This window comes from Tachysurus fulvidraco, chromosome 1 (assembly GCF_022655615.1).
Source record: "Tachysurus fulvidraco isolate hzauxx_2018 chromosome 1, HZAU_PFXX_2.0, whole genome shotgun sequence".
NCBI lineage: Eukaryota > Metazoa > Chordata > Actinopteri > Siluriformes > Bagridae > Tachysurus > Tachysurus fulvidraco.
In genome coordinates, this window is record NC_062518.1 from 22,005,264 (window position 1) to 22,028,880 (window position 23,617).

The 23,617-nt window shown below is 36.7% G+C and overlaps 1 pseudogene and 1 gene segment (V, D, J or C); both read right to left on the bottom strand.

Moving 5' to 3' along the window:
* Positions 1–9,603: 9,603 nt before the first annotated feature.
* On the bottom strand, positions 9,604–11,304 carry LOC113649276. The segment is given in 2 exon segments: positions 9,604–10,472; positions 10,656–11,304. Coding segments are annotated over 2 exon segments (330 nt in total).
* Positions 11,305–12,856: 1,552 nt separating this feature from the next.
* LOC113649288 lies at positions 12,857–12,988 on the bottom strand (annotated as a pseudogene).
* Between the last annotated feature and the right edge of the window lie 10,629 nt (positions 12,989–23,617).

Genomic DNA, 23,617 nt, shown 5'->3' on the forward strand with positions numbered 1-23,617 from the left:
GTAGTTCGGATAAGCGGTAGAAAATAAGTGAGTGAGATTCATATGGTAATATCTGTCTCTTGGAGCCTCCTCTCTCAACAGAACCCCAGGCAGTTGTAAGTAGCTTACTCAATACACCATAAATTATGACAAATAGTATTATAAAGTGTACTCTATGAAATGCTCATATTCACAGGATGATGGGAATAAAGAAACTGTTTCTGCTGCCACAGAGAGGCCTACTGAGGTAATGTTAATATTATGTGTCTACACATCAAACAATCTACACATTCACATGAGTGTAGAAGAACAGCAGGAAGAAGGTCAATCAACATCTGGTGCACAGATGAACACAGTTCAGTGATTTACAGTAAATCGATTTATACACCACTGACCTGCAATCCATCAAAACTCCTCTTTGATGACTGTCATTGGTTTGTGCCTAGGAAACAACACAAATTCTTAGAAAGTGCTTAAGAGCTTTTATTTGCAAAGAAACGTAAGGCAACGCAAAGCATTTGTAAGAGCACAGCCGTGATGGCTGATGTTTCTGATGTAAGGATGGATGAGATTATGGATGTATCTTATTGACTGTAAAGAGAAATGGTACCGCTCAAAAAATCCTCAAAATCCTCTCCCGATGTAAATGTAACTCCCTACAAATCAATACAGACTCTTCATCAACAGGATCTTCCATAAAAGGACATGCCATTTCATTCCCTTTGATGCTCTCTGTGTAACTGAAATGTGTGCAATGAATGAGGTCTTTAAACATCACTTCCTCTTTAAAAAAGGGGAGGAGACCGAAAGAAACTCTGGGCTTACCAAAGAAAACCTGCTCCTGACCAGGTTAAGCTCACAGAGTAAGTTACTATGGTAACTGACTCTAAGTTACATCTCTTTCAGAAACAAGCTTGACTTAACCTGCTTTCTCGGGTTTAACATACATCCCATTCTGAAACAGTAAACCCAGAGTTTCCCTCATTTCAGGTTTAACATTCTCAGAGTTTTCACTTAAACTCCTTTCTGAAACAGGCCCCTGCTCTCTGCAAAACATAGAGCTGAGTGAAGTCCTCCACATGACCAGAAGTGAAGCTTCTCCAGCTGAAACAGAAGCACAGAGGCAACCCTAGGGGATTGTGACTGGGAAGTTCGCATTGGGCAAAAAATGCCACTTTGATGGTCTCCCCAGACGTCCTCCCATAATCCCAGGCAATTGCCAGTTCAAAACAGGTCATGAACACGTAAAAAAACAGGGCAGGGCAGGCAGGCCAGTGCTGCTGAAACCAACATCATACTCCCTAGTAAGCTCATGAAAATGAAACATCCAGAGACTTTCCTGAAGCTGCTCATGCATGCATGGATAAGTGAGAATAATTGGTGGAAATACTCCTGTCACCAGTTGTTGATGACGGAGGAGCAGGGCAATGATAAATTCATTGATCTGGTGATCCTGGTGCAGTTTGTCACTCGACACCTGAAAGAAACAGCAGAGTGCATCCGGTGCCATCAGCCAGTGTCCCTAAATGAAGCTCTGCCGCTGGGGGAGGACCATGTGGTGGTTGTTCCTGGATCAGGGATGCTTGTTTTTTCTGACTTCTTCTCATTCATCAAGCATCACGTTAGTTGTCAAGCGTGCATCAGCTGGTAATCATCTGTCCACAACGAGCACCAATCTGGTTACGACATCCATATTACCCGACCATTTAAATTCTCATTCAAAGAGCCTCTCTAGCGCTTCGCTGCTGCCGTGATCTAAACTCCCTCCTCCAACCCCGACTCCACCACAACGGAAGCCGTGTTCATTGTACCAGTTTACGTCATAAATCTCCACATATTTCTCTCTCTCTCTCTCTCTCTCTCTAATTATTTAATAATTTATTTATCCATTCATTCATTTATTACTTTCCAAAAATGCGTAAGCATGCATATCTTATACTATGCATGATTAGTTGTTCTGTTATATGGGGGTCTATTCTATTTTCTAGTTGCTGCTCTCCCCCCTCTGTCCATGCATGCACATGGACAGGCACGTTGATTCTTGCCCAGAACAGAACCATACCGCCAACACTAACTGTATGCAGATCATCTAATAAATTCTCTTTTGACAAAGTGGTCTTGACAGAACTGAAGTTACACTCCCCAAAACCATGGTGCTGGGCTCCAAAGTATGTTTCCTTGACCCGATTCATACCTCCCTTTTCTTTCCTTGTCTCTCTACCATTAAGACTGACAAAGATGATTACGTGTAAACATGTTGGGATGGGTAAGAGTTGAAGGATAGATGATGTTTCCGAAAATAGAAGCTAACCATCTCGATACTGTACAAATGGGTCAGCTGAGTTCAAAAGTTGTTCCATGATCCACCCCGGCTATGTAGATTTTCAGTCGAGTCTACTTCTGGTACAAAAACGATGATACTCTTATGCTGCTTTGCAAGAAGAATTTTCAACAAGAATATCTCTCCATTCTCCCTTTCTCTTTCAAACAGTGAAAAATCTTGTTCCCATCAGAGTATCGACAAATAGCAGGCAGTTGTCTCAGTGATGCAAGAATGGGACCAGTGCCTCTGCATGGTGTAACTATTTACTGGACCACATCAGGCCTTATCGGATGTGGTATGCAACCAGAACCCAGTCTACCAAAGCCTGATTCAGTGAAGGGCAGGTGGTATCCAGCATTTCACAAATGTCAGCTGGTGAATCTGCCAGCCACTTTAAAAGCATTTGTGCACCAATTACCATTAATCAGTGTTTAATACCCATCTAAATAACTGCATGAACCTCATCAGGCACTTGCTCTGCACAAGGACATCATTCACAAGACATCCTCTAATACTACCTGCAGAGTGTATGGTGGTTGTCTTCTTTAAAGGGGCAGATGACAGTGTCTAGAGAAAAACAACACTCTGTATGTTGTGTACCTGTCCATATTCTGGATCTTTAACATTAGACACATTACTTCAGTATTTTGATAACATTCATAGATATTAATAATGTTATAAATAATAGCTATGGTTAAATCCACTTTCAAGTCAAGTAGCTTTTATTGTCATCTCAACCATCTATATAACTGAAGCAGTACAAAGTGAAATTAGACAATGTTTCTCCTGGACCATGGTTCTACATTGAACATGTATAATTTTGCACATGTATTAATTAATACATGTGCAAAAATACAGGAATGAACACCTAATATAATAGCAGCAGTTATATTAGGTACTGTAATGAGTGAAAGAGACTAAGAGCAAAAATAACAGGGCTCCTCGTCTCCTGTGTTCAAGGAATGAAATTTACAGACCTCTAGTAATTTCTATAGTATAACTAAATTGTGTGTTAGTTTTTGTACAGTGCAGCTGGATTTCCTGTCACTGTGGGCTGCAGAGCACAGTAGTATAGAGCAGAGTCTGATACAGCAGCAGAGGAGATGATCAGATCCACTTCTTTATTATCTCTATTAACTTTAGTATCCAGACGTGGTGGAAGAGGGTTACTTTTTTCTCCACTTGGAATGATGTAAAGAAGAAACTCAGGATTAGATTTTGGATATTGTCTATACCAGAACAGATTTCTTATGGTACCACTGAAGTCTTTGTAGCTGCAGGACAGAATAACATCACCTTCATCTACATATTTATGAGTGAGAAGTGGCTTTATTAGATCTGCCATGGAGTCACCTGTCATAGAGAAGAGAACAAAATATTATTAGCCTTTACATGATCAAGATAAAGTTAAATAACTCACATTTTGATTTTTTCACTCACTACTATTTAACATTACCACTAATGTTTCTGAATTTAAATGTGAACTCACTTAGTAAAAGCCACAGGCACATCAGTATAACAGTAAACATGATGGTGATGGCACATGAAAAGGTCTCTCTGTACTCTATTATGTGAACATCATAAAGTTTCATGAAGCTCCACCCCACACCATCACATGACAAGCTTTTTGCTGCAGTTCACCTATTCACATATAAATAAAATATATATATATATATATATATATATATATATATATATATATATATATATATATATATATATATAATGTGTGTGTGTGTGTATTTCTGTATTCTGTATTTATCTAATGATATAGAAGAGAAAATTTATATATATATATATATATATATATATATATATATATATATATATATATATATATCATTAGATAAATACAGAAATACAGAATACAGAAATACATAATATATATATATTATAATGTTTTTCAAAAAATCTGTTTATTGACATTAACAATTCTTTTAAAATGCATAAATGTACGTTAAAATCATACTCTGAATATACAGATAGATATACAACATACAGATGAAGTGATATAACAATAATAAAAAATCATTTGGAAAAAAATAATTCGCATTTTCATTCCAAAATATATATAAATTTATTTAATCTTAAATCTACATTAAGTCTACAAAAAGAAATACATTACTTAATAAATAAAATTATTACTAGGAGAAAAAACATTAAAATTCTGTTGTTCAATCCTTAATTTTATTCTTTTAAATAAGGGACATGGTTGCAGAGAGAAATTATCACAGTAGTTGTCAAACTTGATGGCTTTTTGTTGCCCCCTAGTGGAGAAAATATATAATATGCCTCCGAATATGATTTTTTTGAAGATATTATAGTTATAGTTTGTGGGCTAATAAAACATGAATTTCTATTTTACCCTATTGCAATTAATGAGTTCCTCAGCAATGCCAAACAGACTAAATGGCCTCCTAAAACCAAGCCAGAGGATCAAATGACATCCAGGAAGGATGGAGTGTAATGGAACCAAATGACCTCCTCCACCAAGCCAGAGGATCAAGTGACATCCAGGAAGGGTGGGGTGTTGCCGAACAGCATCCTCTACAGTATCTGAGTTTACCACTGATCCTAAACAACAAGCCATTGAAGAATGCTTTAAGGACGCACTACAACATGGATACATCTTTCCACCCACCTCCCTATTCCTGTACTAGTATTGTACTAGTGTGTAATCACTTATTACTATTTCTGAATGAAATAAAATGTCAGAGTTAACTCACTTAGTGAAAGCCAAAAGCACCTCAGAATAATAGCGAACATGATGAATGGTGTTACCAAATGAAAGGTATCTCTGTACTCTATTATGTGAACATCTTGAAGGTTCCTGAACTCCACACCACAGCATTACATGACATCTCGTTGTGCTGCTTACAGTTTCCTGCATCAGTCTACCTAGTCAGCAACAAAACTATATCAACAGTGATATCAATCAAATATTTTATATATATATATATATATATATATATATATATATATATATATATATATATATATATACTCAAGAAACAATTATAAAAATCCCCAATTTGGTTCTAATATATATATATATATATATATATATATATATATATATATATATATATATATATATATATATATATATATATAAACAGAGTGTCTCTTATATAATCTTTCACCTGAACTTTTTTATTTAATTGTATTGGACTTGGTGATTAGTATATATACTTAATGTACAAGAAAATAACCCATGGTCTGACAAGGAATAGCCCTAGTTACGTCATGTCAAGTCAAGTGTCAACTAGTTTCTAACAGAACCCCCTCTATGGTGCGGCTCCTTAAGGGCCCAAGCTTAACCCACAATGCCAACCCCATGAGGCCCAAAAGGGGAAATAAGGAGCACAGTCAAGGAGAGGAGGAGCACATAGCAAGTTGCTGAAGAGCATCTTCCTAGGAAACCCGAGTGGAGCGGCATCTTCGGTTGAGAATATTTGTAGTAATATTAACATTAGTAACAAAAGTAACATTGAGGCCACTAGGATTGTTACTCCTGGTGCAATATTCAACGTAGTATCCAGCAATACCACTGTGCAATATCTCAGCATGCAGTGTAGCTGACTCACTCCTCTGCATTGTTTCCCGAGTTAGGATCCTGGACCAGGACACTATGTTGATGTCACAGACACTGAGTAAACTATAGAAATTAAGAATAAAATCAGTTCCCTCCAGTGTGTACCATCTGCAGATGGACAGGCTGGCCACATGTTTTTTTTAACAAATAAACAACTAACATTTAAACAATTCATAAAAAATTATTTATAAGTTTGTTCATGATGATTCATTTGGTAAGTGGCTCATGACCCTGATATTTGCAGCATGAGAAGCCAAAAAAGTGTGCAGTCGAGCAGGAGGAAGTATTGGATCTGGGCTTCCCCTTGGATGTGAGCAGATGTGAGCAGACAGCAGATGTTGTCAGCAGATAGCAGTGATTGCAACCTGCCTGAGACTTAAGACCATTTAACAAAGGTTTATACCTAAATTTTCAGATGTTCCTCTCAATCCCCAAAAAATTGTGCAATCGGGCAGGAGGAAGTATGGTATCTGGGCTTCCCCTTGAATGTGAGCAGATTTGAGAATGTACTGAGTTGAGCAAGTAGAATTTTGCCATGTTGTAATAACTCACCTTGAAGAATTTAATATTTTGGTTCTAACTTTGTACACACAGCTATAAATAAACATAAACAATATTTGACCGTGCTACAAGGTAAAACTGATTTTGTGTGGATCCTACTTTTGCATTTGCCTGACCTGCATCTATCCCTATTGTTCTTCAGATTCAGACAAATGGTCGGAGACGGTCACCTATTTTTCACCTATTATACTCTTTCACCTGTCATCTTTAGTGGAATGCTTCAGAAAGAAAGTCACTATCTGTAATTTTACATGTCACTTTTCAAATGCAGAAATGTTTACTTTTATACTGTATAACCAATACTTTAAAGAGAATATCATAAATATGTTACATATATATTTAGGTGAGGTTAACCTTTTTCTGAGAGAGAGAGAGAGAGAGAGAGAGAGAGAGAGAGAGAGAGAGAGAGAGAGAAATGACAGGGCTCCTTGTCCTCAACTTTAACTGTATTAAACATCCCCAATGCTGCTAATATATTATTGACTTGCTGCAATGTCCTGCCATTACATTGACAATCACAATATAGTCAAGAATTAAGTCAAGAATCTGGGGTACCAGATTTTTCCATCCATTCTAATCAAAGACCAAACGAAAGAAAACAATTTGATTACAATTTTGCTAATTATAATCTTTAAAATGGAAGAAAATAAACTGACCCATCTCTATCTTTTAAAATATCTTAATTTATCTGAGAGCTGTATTCTGTTACGGATTCGCCAGGCTCCACACTCATGGGTCCCTTAAATTGTATGGTTTGAAAGCAGCATTGTAACGAGTCAAAGTAGCATGTTTTTTTTCCAGCAATTTAATGCGTTATTTTGCCCCCTAGTGGAATAACAGGGACAAGCACTTTCATTTGCAAACTTTTCATTTAATAACATTTCTTAATTTAGCATCAATCACCGTAAATACTTCAATTTGAAGATTTCAATTAATGAAAATATGTCCAAAATATGCCAAATACCTCATGTTTATTTCTGTATATCTGTCATTGTACCAGTGTTAGTTTCGATTGCTAAGTTGGATTTAAATTTAGTATTATTTAATTAGTATGCAAAAAGTGCTAGTTTCTGTTTTTCCACTAGAAGCAAAACAAAGCAATAAGCTACTGATAAAACATACTGATATGCAGAGAAAAAAAAAGTCAGACACAAAGCAAACTAGCATAAAAATATAACAAGATATCATGGATCATATAAGGAACAGGTTCACTCTTTGCATCTATAACATCACAATGCATTTTAAAATGTGCTGGATATTATCCATGTTTAAAAGTACTTTGATTGCACAGCTGAATGTTGACTTCTGTAATTCCTTTGTCAACTACATAAATGTTTTACTGCACTAAAAATACGCTCTTTTCCCCCGAGTCTCCGTGGATCAGCAGAAACCACAACATATCAGCACCATGGACAGTGGCACAAAAAGCCTGCAGAAGCAATGGCAGTTCAGCAGCACAGCTGAGTGTGGCTGCCAGGTGGGACATGTAGTTAGAAGATGTCGGTGGTAAATTCACTAACCATAAGATGCTTTAAGAACCTGAATAAAATGCCTATGGAATAGTAACCCAGGGTTACTACAAATATAAATACGTAGAGCTATGGGGAATTAAAAATAAATAAATAAATAATTAAAAAAAAAGAATTTATTTATTTATTTATTTATTTATTTATTTATTTTTACTTTTGGTGTAAATATGAGAATGGTAATGTTTTTTTTCTTTCTTTCTTTTTTTCTTATCTTCCCTTTTCCATGTTGATATTAAAATGTTTGTTATAGGAACGTAATTTTTCTTTAATTTAAGAGTTGGGGGTTCAATGAATCAGGGGAAGAAAAAAGTCATGTGAAGGGAAGGACAAGTTGAGAGGGAAATGAGCAGAGAAGCGTGATTGGTTTTGATTTGATGCAATTTATAAGTATAACTAGACAGAAAGTTTGGTTAAAAACCGACTGTTATATGAGTTATACAGTCCTCTGTTTCACTGGTGATATTGAGAAAGTTTTCAGTGTTTTCAAAATGGATTTGGTGACCTGTGATGGTTAGCCACAGAGTGAATTACTAAAACAACGGATTACAGTGGATTCGTTGAGTTGAATTGTATTTTTTCGTTTCTCCAGGAAGAATAAAACTCTACTGAAAGGACAACATGAGTTGACAAACTTTTTTTCCACTCAAGACTGATGTTTACTTTCAGATTTTTACTGTTTTTGGTCAACAGGACGGTAGGCCTGAACATTCAGCTCACTTTCTGTAGAAAGAGAACTGATATTGGTATTTAATGATATTTGATTTTTAATTGTTTCAGAATTGTTTATACATTTAATTGAATTTGAATTAATATTGATATTTTCTTATTTAGTCATTGTTGTTCTTTAGTGTTTAAATTTTTACACGGACGTATACTGCTGTATTTTTATTTTTTTATATTGTTTTTATTTTTTCTTTCTTTCCCTTTGTCGATTTACAAGGTGTTTAAATTTAAAACAATCAGAAAAATCTAAAGGTGTTGGGGAAAGTATATATATTTTAGCCATTTAAAATTAGACCAAGTGAACAGATAAAAATTATAAATGGGTTAAAAAGTTAAATTAGGTCCGATTTTATAAATTAGGAACTACATTATAAATAGGTCAAACCAAAATCAAGTATAAAATCTGGATTTAATTTGATTAGATTTTGAAATCTGTTGACAAATAGATCTTCTTTGTTTATTTTTAATATACTATCTTGGAAAGAATATGCTTTTATATATATATTTTTCTTAAATTGATCACACCTTATGTTGTTTGTCTGTTCAGTCTCTCAGCACTGCTCTTCCCTGACCTATACATTGGCCCACGCACCCTTTCAATTGTCTCATCCACTTGAACACTCTTCTAAGTCATGGGGTGGAGAGATAATTCATAATGGGCTCAACAATAACACTGTTCCATAACTGCAGGGATTTGTAAAAGAAAGCTCCACCCCCTGCAGTAGACTTTACTACTTAAATTACTACCAAATAACCCGCACTTTCTGATTGATGTAGGGATGTGGTAGCTCAGTGGTTAAGATGTTGGGCTACTGATCGGAAGGTCATGGGTTCGAACCCCAGGTCCACCAAGCTGCCACTGCTGGGCCCCTGAGCAAGGCCCTTAACCCTCAGTTGCAAGTCACTCTGGATAAGGGTGTCTGCTAAATGCCGTAAATGTAAATGAATAGGCATGGCAGAACATTAAAAAAAGTGACTCAGGTACTATGGCATGAGATCATTCAGTGTTTTATAGGTCAGTACTAGTATTTTATAATCAATGTGAAATTTGACTGGGAGACAATGCAGTGTGGTTAGGAGTAGGAGATAGGAGTGAATCAAATGATCATTCTTTTCAGATCCAGCAGAGTGATGCTGTTCTGTGCAGGACATATGCACTGTGTGAGCTACAGCATGATGGATATAGATGACCAGTTTGTACAGAAATATTCAGTTTTGAGCTCAGGTAACTGTGTGGAGTTTTGAATGTTTTCCAAATATCCAAATTACTCCCAGAGTTTCCAGGAAAGACTCTGGTAAATAGTCACAGAAGAATGAATGAATAAGCTGTCTCAATATTAAAATGTGTCAGTTATAAAAACTCATTAAAATCATTAGAAAGAAAGAGAGAGAAGAGCAGAACTGTTTATAAAATAACAAAACTGTGTGAAGGTTTTTGTACAGTGCAGCTGGATTTCCTGTCACTGTGGGCTTCAGTAGTATAGAGCAGAGTCTGATACAGCAGCAGAGGAGATGATCAGATCCACTTCTTTATCTCCATGAAGTTTAGCAGTCATTCTTTGAGGCTTGTTGTGACTTAGATCTCCATTTTGATAAATATAAATAAGGAACTCAGGATTTGATTTTGGATATTGTCTGTACCAGTGCAGGTAGTTGTTTGTACCACTGCTGAATTTGTATCTACAGGACAGAGTAACATCATCACCTTCATCTACAACTTTCTGAGTGAAAAGTGTCTCTATTGAATCTGCCATGGAGTCACCTGTCATAGAGAAGAGAAAGAACATAATGTTTTTAACCTTTAAATAATCAACAGCAACAACAAATACTTAAGTCAATCTGTACACTCTGCATTTTAACACACCACCACATCACCGCATCACCACACAGACTAATATTTAATATAATATAGTCAATGCTAGTCAAAAAGTCAATGTTAACTCACCTAGTGAAAGCCACAGATACATGAATATAATAGTGAACATGATGACTGGTCTTAGCTCAGGGAAAATAGTCCAGATCTTTCTGTAATCTAATATGTTAACACAATGAAGCTTTAAAGAGCTCCACCCCACAGCATCACATGACTGTGTCACCAATGTTGTTGTCAGATTGTTGATTCTTACTGAAACGTCCTGTCTTTACATTCAGATTTCCAGAGAAGTTTACAGTTTTCAGTGTTTCTGACACAGCAGGTGCTTTTGTTTGTCAGAGAAATGACATTAGATGAGTATTTATTCTTATGACAGTTTAGTCTGAAGTGGACAGCTGTGGTGTTTAATCAGAATGGTATCTCTGAAATTAGCTTAGGCACTAACAGTAACCAGGGCAGAGGTTAGGATATTATATCAGCAGTATGTATGATAGAACAACAAGTATACTCTATGTCACAAAAGTTTTAGTGTGAAAAGTAGAATCCATCATCTCAGAATGTGAGCAGGTTGTGTGGTGCTCTAGTACTTGACCCACTATAAAATAAGTTATTGCGCCATCTTGTGTTCATTGAAGAGTGAAACCTTAACCCACTAATAAATAAAACCCTGCAAAGAGGTCATACAGTCACACATGTATGCTCTAGATTAATAATTTTATACTTAACCTTATATTTAAATTGTATTTACATCACCATTTACTTTGTGCTGATTTTATAACACTCATGTATTTCTCTCTTTGAAGGAAACAGATGTTGAAATCACTTGTAAAACTCAGCAATTAAACTTTGCATTCCTCCATAACATAACACAGATCTTTTCTTAAATCCTGTACACAAATTAATGTCAAAAAATGTCCATCTTGGTAAGTCTTTACATAAAGTTTAAAAAAAAAACTGTAATATTGTAAAATACTATTACAATTTAAAATGTAACTTTAAAAAATGTAAAAAAAAAAAAGAAAAAATAGATAAGTGGCCGAGTGGTCTAAGGTGCTGGCTTTAGGTTCCAGTCTCTTTGGTGGCATGGGTTTAAATCCCACCAATTGAGTTTTAAATATAACTTTATGTAATATGTAAAGACATATTACATAAAGTTATATTTAAAACTCAATTGTGGTTTGTGTAAGTTACTGTGCAACAACACTATACAATGGTAAATACACTGACTGAGCAGACATGTATGTGACATGTGGTGTCTTGAAAAGTTTCCCTGACAGTGGTGAGATTTAAACCCATGCCACCAAAGAGACTGGAACCTAAAGCCAGCACCTTAGATCACTCGGCCACTTATCTATTTTTTCTGTTTTCTTTTCTTTCTTTTTTTTTTTTTAATTTTTTAAAGTTGTAATAGTGTTTTACAACAGTTTTTTTGTTTATCTTTGAAATAAATCAGGCTTAAATGAGCATAAGATGCTAATTTTAAAAAGATAAAAGACTGTAATTTGTCCAAACATTTGACTGAACTATTGTGTATACTAGGTTAAGGCAAGCATGCTGATTAAGAATATTTATTCATGAAGTTCCCATGGAAAATTTACCAGAAATTTAAGATCATAGTTTTGCACTATGTATGACAAAAGAACAGGTAGAGTCTATATTACAGAGGAATTATTGTGAAAAGGATGTGAAAATAAAGTTTATATGATGCTCTAGTACCTGAACCAGCATAAGATAACCGAGTTCACAATCTTGGTGAAAAACCTTGACACAAATAAATGTTTACCCCAAATACACTCCTATGTTACAGATATAAAGAGGTTTGAGCTGTTAAAAACAATGATACGTTTTGAAAATTTATACATATATATTTGTAAAATATTTTTTTCTTTCCGTAATACTGTAATATGTTCTCTGTCAGTTTTTACCTCTTCATTTCAGGGTGGTGGACTTGCTGTTGTTCACTGCAAAAAAACAAAATATTCAGTGCTGCCTTCCATGAAATAACCTCATTTGCATTTAACGTGGTTGGTCCAACACCACTCCTTATAATTCTAATCTATCTATCACTTTAATGACCTACTTACCCTTGCTTGTACAACATCTTCAACATGTAATATGACTTGGTTACCTAAAATGAAGTTGGAGCATAGTAGCCTTTATTATCACCATGTGTAAATTACAGCACTGTGGAATTTTTTTCTTCATATATTCCAACTGAGGAAGTTATGAAATGGCTTCCCTGGAGCAGGGAGAGTTGAGGGTGTTGCTCAATTGCCCAACAGTGGCAGCTTGAACATTTTTGACGAACAACCCAGAGCCACTATCAGAAATGATGTGCAATGGCTGAGCCTCACTTTGGGCAAACCATATCCTTGATCATAGTATTGCCCCTGTCAGGTAAGTTTCTAAGAAAACCACCAAACATCTGTCAGCACTGGAAATCGTAAACTTACCCACCCGCTCTCATGATCACACGCATGACCTGATCTGTTCACCTGGGCTAAACTGGTTCGGAGAAACATTTGTTAGTTGTTCCCATTGGATAAGTTATTAAAGTCATTTCAGTAATTCCATTCAGGATTCCTCCTCTCCTTAGATCACCTTTATGAGTTCATTAACTTTGTTTGCTGAGACGAATAAAGCCGCATGTTTTTTTTTCAGGTCTGGTGTTTAAGCTTCCCTTAAAACTTTCTTTTTTGATTCAGGACATCCTGTTTAGACACAGAACTGGTCTAAACAGCACCTGGTCAGCTTATTTCAATGATCAAACTATAATACATTTGTGAACTCTATACAGCTTGTAAGAGAGATGGAAATCCCCAGAATAGCACTGAAAAGTTCTCAATGATTTTTAGAACTGCTTTCAATATAAAATAATGAAAGTATTTCTACAGTGCAGCTGGATGTCCTGTCACTGTGGACTGCAGAGCACAGAAGTATATAGCAGAGTCTGATACAGCAGCAGAGGAGATGATCAGATCCACTTGTTTATTATCAACTTTAGCAGACATTCTTTGTGGAGGGTCAGAATTTAATGTTCCACTTAATAATATGAAGAAGGAACTCAGGATTAGATTTTTGGATGTTGTCTGTACCAGTACAGGTAGTCTGATGTAGCATTATTTTTGTATCTGCAGGACAGAGTAACATCACCTTCACCTACAAATTTGTAGGTGAGTGTAAAGTGGCTCTATTGAAGCATTACATGACAGTGTCACTAATGTTACTGACAGACTGTAAATTTGTTCTGAAGCATCCTGACTTTACATTCAGCCTCAAATGGAGAATCTTTCTATTATAAATTATAATTATTATTATAATTCTGCTTCATAAAGCTGAAAACTACAAATAAAATCTCATGATAGCTTCTTGTCAATTAAACATGAAGCTGTGTGTGCAAATAAAGTGAAGTGTTTGCATTATCCCATGACAAACACCACCATTACAAGAGAAGCTTCTTTCAAGTACTTGGACCCTGCTCACATCCCCCACGTATTTCCTGTAAAGCCCTTTGATTATGAATACTGTAAATACTGCACAATAAAAAAATTGTATGTATCGCCTTAAAACAGTTAATTTTTTATTGTGCAGTATTTACAGTATTCATAATCAAAGCGCTTTACAGGAAATACGTGGGGGATGTGAGCAGGGTCCAAGTACTTGGCCCAAAAAAACACTTCAGGAGGTGGTCTGGGACGCATTTCAGATTAAACTGGACAGGTGCTATACTCCTCCAAAACGGAAGTACATCACTCGCAGGTGACTCGCGAGTCGTGCATCGCGCCAGAAACAAACATGTTTTCCCAACAGTGCTGGCTCCGTTCTTTCACCCAGGTGTCTCGTTGGGTCTTAAAATGCACTACTGCCGCCAGCGAAAATGCAGCAAACAGTAAATGCTGTTTTTTTGGACACACCAATGCGTGTTCCATTTCAATTACCCCGGAAATGAGGTAAAATATATTTGCATATTGGGCGGGAGTAAAAAGATTAGATTGATATCCGATTGGAATGGAACAGTTTTAACAAATCAGATAGCTATCGGATCAGAGAAAACACATGAAGTGACCAGGTGTAAAAAGGCCCTAATTGTCTTTGGGATTTATTAGTTGTGCCATGTTGCCTATGGCAGCACGGAACCCTCGTCTCTTCTCACGTCTTTTGTTGTGTCTGTGTTCTAGTTTTGTTTGTTTTAATTAATAAATCAGTTTATTTTAGCTATCCTGCATTTGGGTCTGTTGTGTCAAGGGCCTGAAACAGGTCATGACAATGTGCTGTCTGGTCCTCGGCACGCAAACCGTGTATTTTTGAAAGCACTTTGAAATGTGAGTGTAAATAGTCTAATATATAGAAATCTTTCTGACAATAAATGATTACCCTAAAACCAATGTTAGTTAAATGTTAATAAGATAACAGTGTAAATGTGACGATTAATGCTAGTTTTTTCTCATTTTCTGTTCGTTCACAGTAACATGAGCTATCTCTGTCAGGTCACATTTAATAACGTTTGTATTTCGCTGGCATAAGTTTTTTTCCGTTGGTTCATACTGTATAAGCATGTATGCATGTACACGTGCTTGTCACTAATGGTAGCTTATGTCTCACGAGTCTGTCTGTGTTTTCCCTTGTGTCTGTCTGTTGTCATTCCCTGATGTTAATTGTTGAACCCGCCCACCTATTTGTTACCACGGACATTTAATTGCATTCGATCTCTTGCCCAGGTGTATTGTCTTAATCCTTGTCTGTCTTCATCTTGTGATTGGTTCTCGTTCACAATATGTACGCTGTTTTGTTCACTTCCTGGTTGTGAGTCGTTGTTTAGTATGTAGCATGTTGTCTGTTTATGTCTCTGTTCCTATTCCCTGTCCTGCACAGTGTTCTGATCTGTTTTGCCTGCTTGTTCATTGTTTGTTTCCTGTTGTTGCATATTAAAAATAGTAACTGCATATGGATCTATCAAGGCTAAGCTAGCATCAGAAGCCATGCCTGTTTTTTGTTCTCAAGATGCACAGTGTGAATCTTTGAACAGCTGCACAGGATGCTCTTTATGTTTCCGAGGAACATAGTAAAGCTTGGAGGTTGGTGTTTTCTCTCATATCTCTCCAGAAAACTGATGTCTGTGGTTAACTGATAACAGGATGGTAAAGAAATGTCTTTGTTGTGGTTATAGAAACTTCATATATACCATGTTGAAGTTTTTGTACAGCCTTTAACTGACTCTGTATCACTGTGCTGCTACTCTAAGCACACAATGATAAAGTGCAGAATCTGAGAGCTTCAGACCTCTGATAGTAAGTTCAGTAGAGTCTCTGCTTGTTTCTGCCCCTAATCGATGATCCTCAGGAGTGCTATGGTCAGATTTTAATCTTGCTCCTTTATACAGTAAAAACTGTGGTGCGCTGTTAGGATATTGTTTGTACCAGTAAAGGTAAATGCGATCTCTGCTTGTCTCATATGAACATTTCAGAGTTACAGTCTCTGTTTCTTTCCCAACAGTGTTGGCATATTTTCCTGTCGGCTCAATTTTATCTGCAAAATTGCCTGGTGTAAAGAAGAACATAAAGAAATAAAATAAACAAAACAGTGAAATGTGAACTCAATATATGAGTACAAACATGGGCATTAATCAATTAATACAATTAAGTAACTGATAAATTTCTTATTTTAAAAAGAGCATAGTAGATTATCTGATTACCTGTAACTAGAGTGAGAATCAGTGGTGTGTATCTCACTATGTACAGTAAGTTGTGTAATTGAGCCATTTCTGAACACAACTCTGTGATGATTCTGTATAATAGTGCTGTATGTGCTGAAATTTACACGTCTCTAGAAGGCCACACCCAGAAAGTGACACTGTTGTAGTGTAACTTTGTACAGATCTTCACTTCACAGTATCAGTGATGGTGAACTGAGTCACCAATAAAACACAGAACTAATCCACTATTTCTGATCAACCCACTGCATCTGACTGCACCTCTTAAACATATCTTAGAGTTACAGATCTGTGTTGTGTCTCATACAGTGGATATAAAAGTTTACACAAAAGTTTAAAATACCAGGTTTCAGTTATGTAAAAAAATGAGACCAGGATAAATAATTTCTGAATATTTTCTCTTATAATTGGAGATGTGACACAATCACATTCAAACTCATGTTTAATAGTAGTCAGTGCAGACCTGACATCATTTAAGTGCCCCCGATTAACCACAAATAAAGTGCAGCTGTTCCAGTAGGCTTTTCCTGACATTTTCTTAGTAGAATCTTACAGCAAAGCCATGGTCAACAGAGAGCTTCCAAACATCAGAGGGATCTCATTGTTAAAAGGTATCAGTCAGGAGAAGTGTACAGAAGAATTTCCAAGGCATTTGATATACCATGGAACATAGTAAAGACAGTCATCATCAAGTGGAGAAAATATGGCGTAACAGTGTCATTACCAAGAACTACCCTCAAAAATTGATGAAAAGAGAAGTAAACTGGTCAGGGAATTTCTGGCAAGTACTGGATGTGAAGTACATATGGCATTCAAAACAATCTCAAAACCTGATGTGGCTCATCTACATGCTGATTAAGGAGTCTTTTAAAATGCTTAGTTGTACGTTTAATGCATTTCTTAATAAAATTATTATTGTGTTTATGGTTTAAGTTCACCTTATTATGAGTAGGTTTCAGGGGTTTTTAAAGGGAATTTGTTTACATATTTGGTAATTATTTATACAGTACAGAAAAAATGAAAATGTGTTGCATTTATCAATAACCATAGCACACAGCTGTACATTTTACTCATTTTTTTGTTAGCAGAACTTAAACACAAAAGTATTTATATTCCATTAAAATTTTTTTCTTAATCCATATAAAGCTTCTTCTACATTGTGCCATTTGGAACACAACCCTGAATTCTGTGCACTCATAAGTGTAAGATGAATTTGTGCAGTAGAAGAGTGCAACGAGAAAATGTTATAAAATGACTCTCCTTTTGTGTCTTCTAATAGCAGTTTACTGTTTAAATTATAAACCTGTAGCTATAATAATGACAAAGTATGTGAAAGTTAATGGCTTCTATTTTCTTCTAAAGTTAGAGGAGCACAGTTGTATTCTCAGAGACATGAAATCACCTCTTCAACTACTCAACAAGACAACAATGTGGAAAAAGGACAAGCGTGGTGTTTTATAAGCTAAGTCTTAATGCTATATAAATAATTGAGTTAAAAATCTGTTAAAAAATATCCCATTTATGCAAACAGCTACACACGTAGTATTTGTATCTGTGTATGTATTCACTTATAATGTTTTATCTATTCAATTCAATTAACATATTCATTTTGGATCAATAATCAGAATTCTAAATTTCTACATGACTTCAGTCTTTTCTTCCTATTGTTAATCTTCAACACTTTCATGTTTGAGCTCTGTGTACGTTTTTGTACGGTGAACTTGTCTTTCCTGTCACTGTGGGCTGCAAGGCGCAGTAGTACAGTGCAGAGTCTGATAGTGAAGCTGAAGAGATCTCCAAATCCACACGCTTCACACTCTTATGAACTTTAGCAGACAAATGAGGATGAGGAGTATCACCTGTCTGATTTGCTCCTGATTCCATCAATAGAACGAGGAAATCTGGTGCTGAATTGGGATATTGTCGAAACCACTGTATATTGTTCATAGAAACAGTGTATTGATAAAAACAGGAGAGTGTAACTGCTTGCTCCTCTTTACCATAGACAGCAGAAGATGTTGGAGTAATGCTGTCCTGTGTGCTCTCTCCTGAAGAGGACATTTAGTTCAGAATATTAGAATCATAATATCATTTAAAACATTTACAAAATTCTTTTTAAAACATTTAAAGAAAATATTTGGGATAAATAAAACATGATTACCTATGAACATGATAAAAAACAGAACCGTACAGAAAACCATCATGCTTTACTTTCCTCTATTCTTCTATAAATGTCCTTTTTATGTTATTGTAAATGTCAAGTTTCCTTCTACTCTGTTTTCAGTGAAGTATCTGATCATTTCTTGTGTACAAAGCCTCAACTGCAGCTTCCCTCTATTTTTAACCAATGATAGTGCAGGATGTGTCACAATATGTAAATTACACACACACACACGTTCTAAAAGAATATAAACAGTAAAAAAAACAAATTTGGAGCTCCTATACGTCTTATTTCTATAAAGTACAAAAAACTTTAATAATCTACAAAATATATTGTTGTAATTAAATAATTTTATAGATCCTGCTATTTTACATTTCTGTTGTAATTCCAGTGTTTCAGTCTGACTGCACTCCTCACACCAGGTATATGTGCTAAATCTTTGTTCAGGTTTAATGTTCATGGCTACTTTTACACTTCACATGTTTCTGTTGTGTCCAGGTCCAGTCAAGTTCACTTCTAGGCTCTTTTCATGTCATTTACTGCCATCTGCTGGATTGCGTCCATCATCACCTCTAGTGTATATTGGCCACGAGTGGAAGGAACGTCTTCAGCCTAGTGCTCATTTGTTTGTGATGTGTTCCTTGTGTTTTACTTTGAATGTGACTTTTAGCTTCTTTATGCATTTTGGCATTAGCTTGAACCATTCAGCCACCAAAGCATTAACAGGGTCAGGTACTAATGTTGGGTGAAGCGTTGACTTTGGTTTCAAATGGTACACAACAGCTGTCTCTTTAGTCACAGTCCAGTGTGGCTTTCTGGAAGAAAACTTTGAAGAGCTTCTCCCTTTTGTGAGATGTGACCGCTGTATCAGTTGGAAAAAACACTGTGCCACACTGAGCAATTTGCTGGGACACATGCTGTGAGCGTTAGCAAAGGGACACATGAGTGTGAGCATGTGAGTTTATTTGTGTCCTGTAACAATTTTTTTTTTCTATGATTCATATCTAGAGGGCAAGGGAGGCACAAACATTGTAAATCATTTGTTTTGCCAAGACCCTACAAAGCTTTGCAAAGGTTGTTGGCAGTAGGTTTACAAAATGGCAGGTTAGCCTATAATATATCAAATTTAATATATCATAATTATGGTCTAGGTTTATCATAACAGCTAAAATAAAATTTAAGTAATTGCTTTTCTCTGTCTCCTGATTGGATAAGCTGTATTGTATATGTATCCATCTTTGTCCTTCCTCTTGACCTCTTACCTGGCAGCTCCATCTCCAACATCCTTCTACCATTATAACCATCTCCCTCCTCTGTACATGTCCAAACCATAGTGATGGCAAAGTGAAGCTTTCTTGAAGCAGTGAAGCTTTCAACCCAATTGTATCAGAAAAAGGTTCATTACTCTAAGCTTTTCAAATCAGAGCTCGATGAGGACCTCTGCTGGTGAAAGCGCTATCACAGAATGTTCCACAACCAAACAACGTTTTAATTTTATAAACAAAAATTAATGGATTGACAAATTAAGGATAGATTAAATTAAATTAAAAGTAAATGAATCAATATTAAATACAAGAATGTATGTTCTTATTGTATTTCTATAATTTACATTTATTGTTCTTTACATTTGTTGTCCAGTGACTTCTGTGCCCGGATTGGTCGAGGCCCGGGTTAACAGCGACCGCCATCGGCGCTGTTGACCTACAGGGCACCGGTGGAAATTGGGCTACTGTTGGTCGAAGAAGTAGAGGAGGGAGGAGAGTGCACAGGCAGAGAGAGAAAAGGAAAGGTAAGAGTGTAGGACTGTGAATAGGAACTCTGAATGTTGGTACTATGACAGGGAAAGGTAGAGAGCTGGCAAATATGTTAGAGTGGTGCAGGACATGTATGAGAGGAGCAGGACAGTGGTGAGGTGTGTCGTAGGTCAGACAGAGGAGTTCAAAGTGGAGGTGGGACTGCATCAGGGATCGGCTCTGAGACCCCTCCTGTTTGCTATAATGATGGACCAGTTGTCAGAGGAGGTCAGACAGGAGTCTCCTTGGATGATGATGTTTGCAGATGACATTGTGATCTGTAGTGAGAGCAGGGAGCAGGTGGAGGAAAACCTGGAGAGGTGGAGGTTTGCTCTGGAGAGAAGAGGAATGAAAGTCAGTCGTAGTAAGACTGAGTACATGAAAGGGAGGGAAGTGGAACAGTAAGGTTACAGGGTGAAGAGGTGAAGAAGGTACAGGAGTTTAAGTACTTGGGGTCAACAGTTCAGAGTAATAGAGAAAGTGGGAAAGAAGTAAAGAAGCGAGTGCAGGCAGGTTGGAGTGGATGGAGAAAGGTGTCAGGACTTCTTTGTGAAAGGAAAATATCAGCGAGAATCAAGTGGAAGGTGTACAGGACAGTGATGAGACCGGCCATGCTGTATGGTTTAGAGACAGTGTCACTGAAGAAGAGACAGGAGTCAGAGCTAGAGGTAGCCGAAATGAAGATGTTGAGGTTCTCTTTGGGAGTGACAAGGTTGGACTGGATTAGGAACGAGTACATCAGAGGGACAGCTCATGTTGGATGAAAACTTAGGGAGGACAGATTAAGATGGTTTGGACATGTTCAGAGGAGGGAGAGTGAGTATATCAGTAGGAGAATGTTGGACATGGAGCTGCCAGGCAGGAGGCAAAGAGGAAGGCCAAAGAGGAGGTATATGGATGTAATTAATGAGGATTTGAAGCTAGTGGGTGCAAGTGTTGGGGATACAGAAGATAGGGATAGGTGGAGAGAGACGATTCGCTGTGGAGACCCCTGAAGGGAAAAGCCGAAATAAGAAGAGTTCTTTACATTTATTGATATGTTCTCTTTTCTGTAGTATATAAGGCAACATTTAAATGGGTCACTGTCTTTTTGACTTACAGAGTGAACTTCTCGTGTGTCACGTTATTTAGAGACTCAGTTCCACAGACACAGCAGTTTTTTTTAAACAGCATCCACACATAATCAACAGTAATAATTACAACTGGAATAAACAGTACAGTAATAGTAACCTGTTGTCAGAGAGCTAGCATACAATTCTCTGTACACTGTGCTTAAACCATGCTATCACCTGTTTTGTACATCTTTCATCCTCCTCTCCTGTATCCTTTGTCCACCTGCTGTTTGGCTTTTTCTTCCACTTGACTGCTTCCAGATATCCAAACAATTTATGAATTTATTCATTGTAGTTGTCTGTGTAAGGAAACATTTGTACACACTGAACACTAGAAGCTTATTTGAACAAAAGCCCATTTTAAACTAAATTCTACTGTGTTTATGTTCAAAGGGTTAAAATGGTGGACAAGATACCTTTGTTCACACCAGGAGAAAATGGGAATTGGTTTAAAAAGAATTCTTATACAAAACTTCAATACACCACCATTATGTAGCATCTAGAAATGTGACCTTACTGGCAAAACTGATTACAGTGGTACCCCGCTGTAGCGTCTTGTACCAGTTCATTTTAGATTTCATGTCCCAGGCACCCTAAATTTCAACATCTACTCCTCAATTAACCGATGACCACTCCATTTTACGATTTTATTGAGGGCTACACTCCACAGTGTCACACACACACCTGGCTCCAGAATTTCTGGAGCCTCCACAAAGACCAGATAACCAGATGCGGCTCAGTGGGGTCTGCAAACAGAACTCACACACACACACACACACACACAAAACACAATGAGACATTCCTTTTACTAATAAAACCCAAGATAAGGTACTCTAAGGTTCTCATTCTTATAACCCTTTTTGTAATGTGTTTCTTCTTTTAAGGCTTGCCTGACTTAAAATTATTTGCTCCTTAATTTCCTGACAAGGGTGTATTTTATTCATGTGTCAGAAAACAACATTGTACTTTAAAATCCGTTATACTCTACCATCATATCTTACTGATCATGGCATGTTAATGTATACCTGTTCTAATGCCGTATGCCCCTTTACGGTCTGATGTCAGAATGCATACGAAGCTATCGTTTTCATTTTACTTCCCTAATGAAAGTGCATCTTGTTTATGTTTCATTTTTGTTTCTTTGCCTTTATCTTTGCCTTGATTAATGATCTATGTATGTAATGTTCCCCTGCCTTCATTCCGTCATTACCCTTCATGTTTAGTATCCAAATGACCACAAAATTATCGGTTACTCATTTTTCAAGCACTGGTGTATTTTATTTGAGCATGAAAGGCGCCATACCATCTTAATACACCCTGGATCAAACTTTAAAGTCATCTAAAAGTTTGATAGCTAAACCACGCCCACAGACACCTGAAACAAAGGGAGTTTTTCCCTTCAAAATCCTGACCGAAGTATTGGTCATCTTCCCAAAGATGGGTGGAGTTCGCGACCTTTAAATTGTCAGAAACACCACTAATCCGTGGTCAGACTTTCGGAACAGCTTCAAGACGACTCCATCTTCCTTCAACGAAGTTCCAGCAAGCTTCACTTCCAAGAACGACAACTGCTCTGATCTTCAGGAGAACTTGGAAGAACGTCTGACCCCACCCTAACTGACTTTTCAGAGATTTCTCTGTTGCATCCGGACTCTTGTGCAGTAAGCCAATGCAAGTAACCGTTTCCTCTACCAACCAATTTAGATGCATAATTTTAAGTAGGAATCTTTCATTGAATCTTAAGGTGAATTTAAGTTTCTGTGACGATTTCCCAGTTAGGGTGTGATTTAATTTTGAAGTCTAAGCTTGCCATTCCTTTCCTTCCTTTCTGTAGTTTCTTCTTTCCAGTCTCTTCCTCCCTTTCCCCAATTTTAATTTCTTTTGTTTTATTTTATTTTCATTTCCGTTTTCCCTATTTCTTTTGTTTGTTTGTGTAGTTAGTTTTATGTTGTGTTTGTCTCATTCATTAAATGTCATAATTTTGAGCCACAGGTGATTTGTCTCTGAGTATCGCTCACAAATTAAGGTACCTGCAATATCTGGTCTGAACTACATGCTCTATTAAGTTAATTTAATTTAAATTATGGTATACAGTAAAAGAAGAGCGAATCTTTCTTGGCCGGGAAGATACCGCCTTCATAGAATTAATAAAGGTTACTCGCCGGACGAACAGACCAAATAAGCGTAACGTTAATTTCAGTACCGTTAATTTCAACTTAGGTTAAAATATTTGGAAGTCACTATAACACGTTTTATTT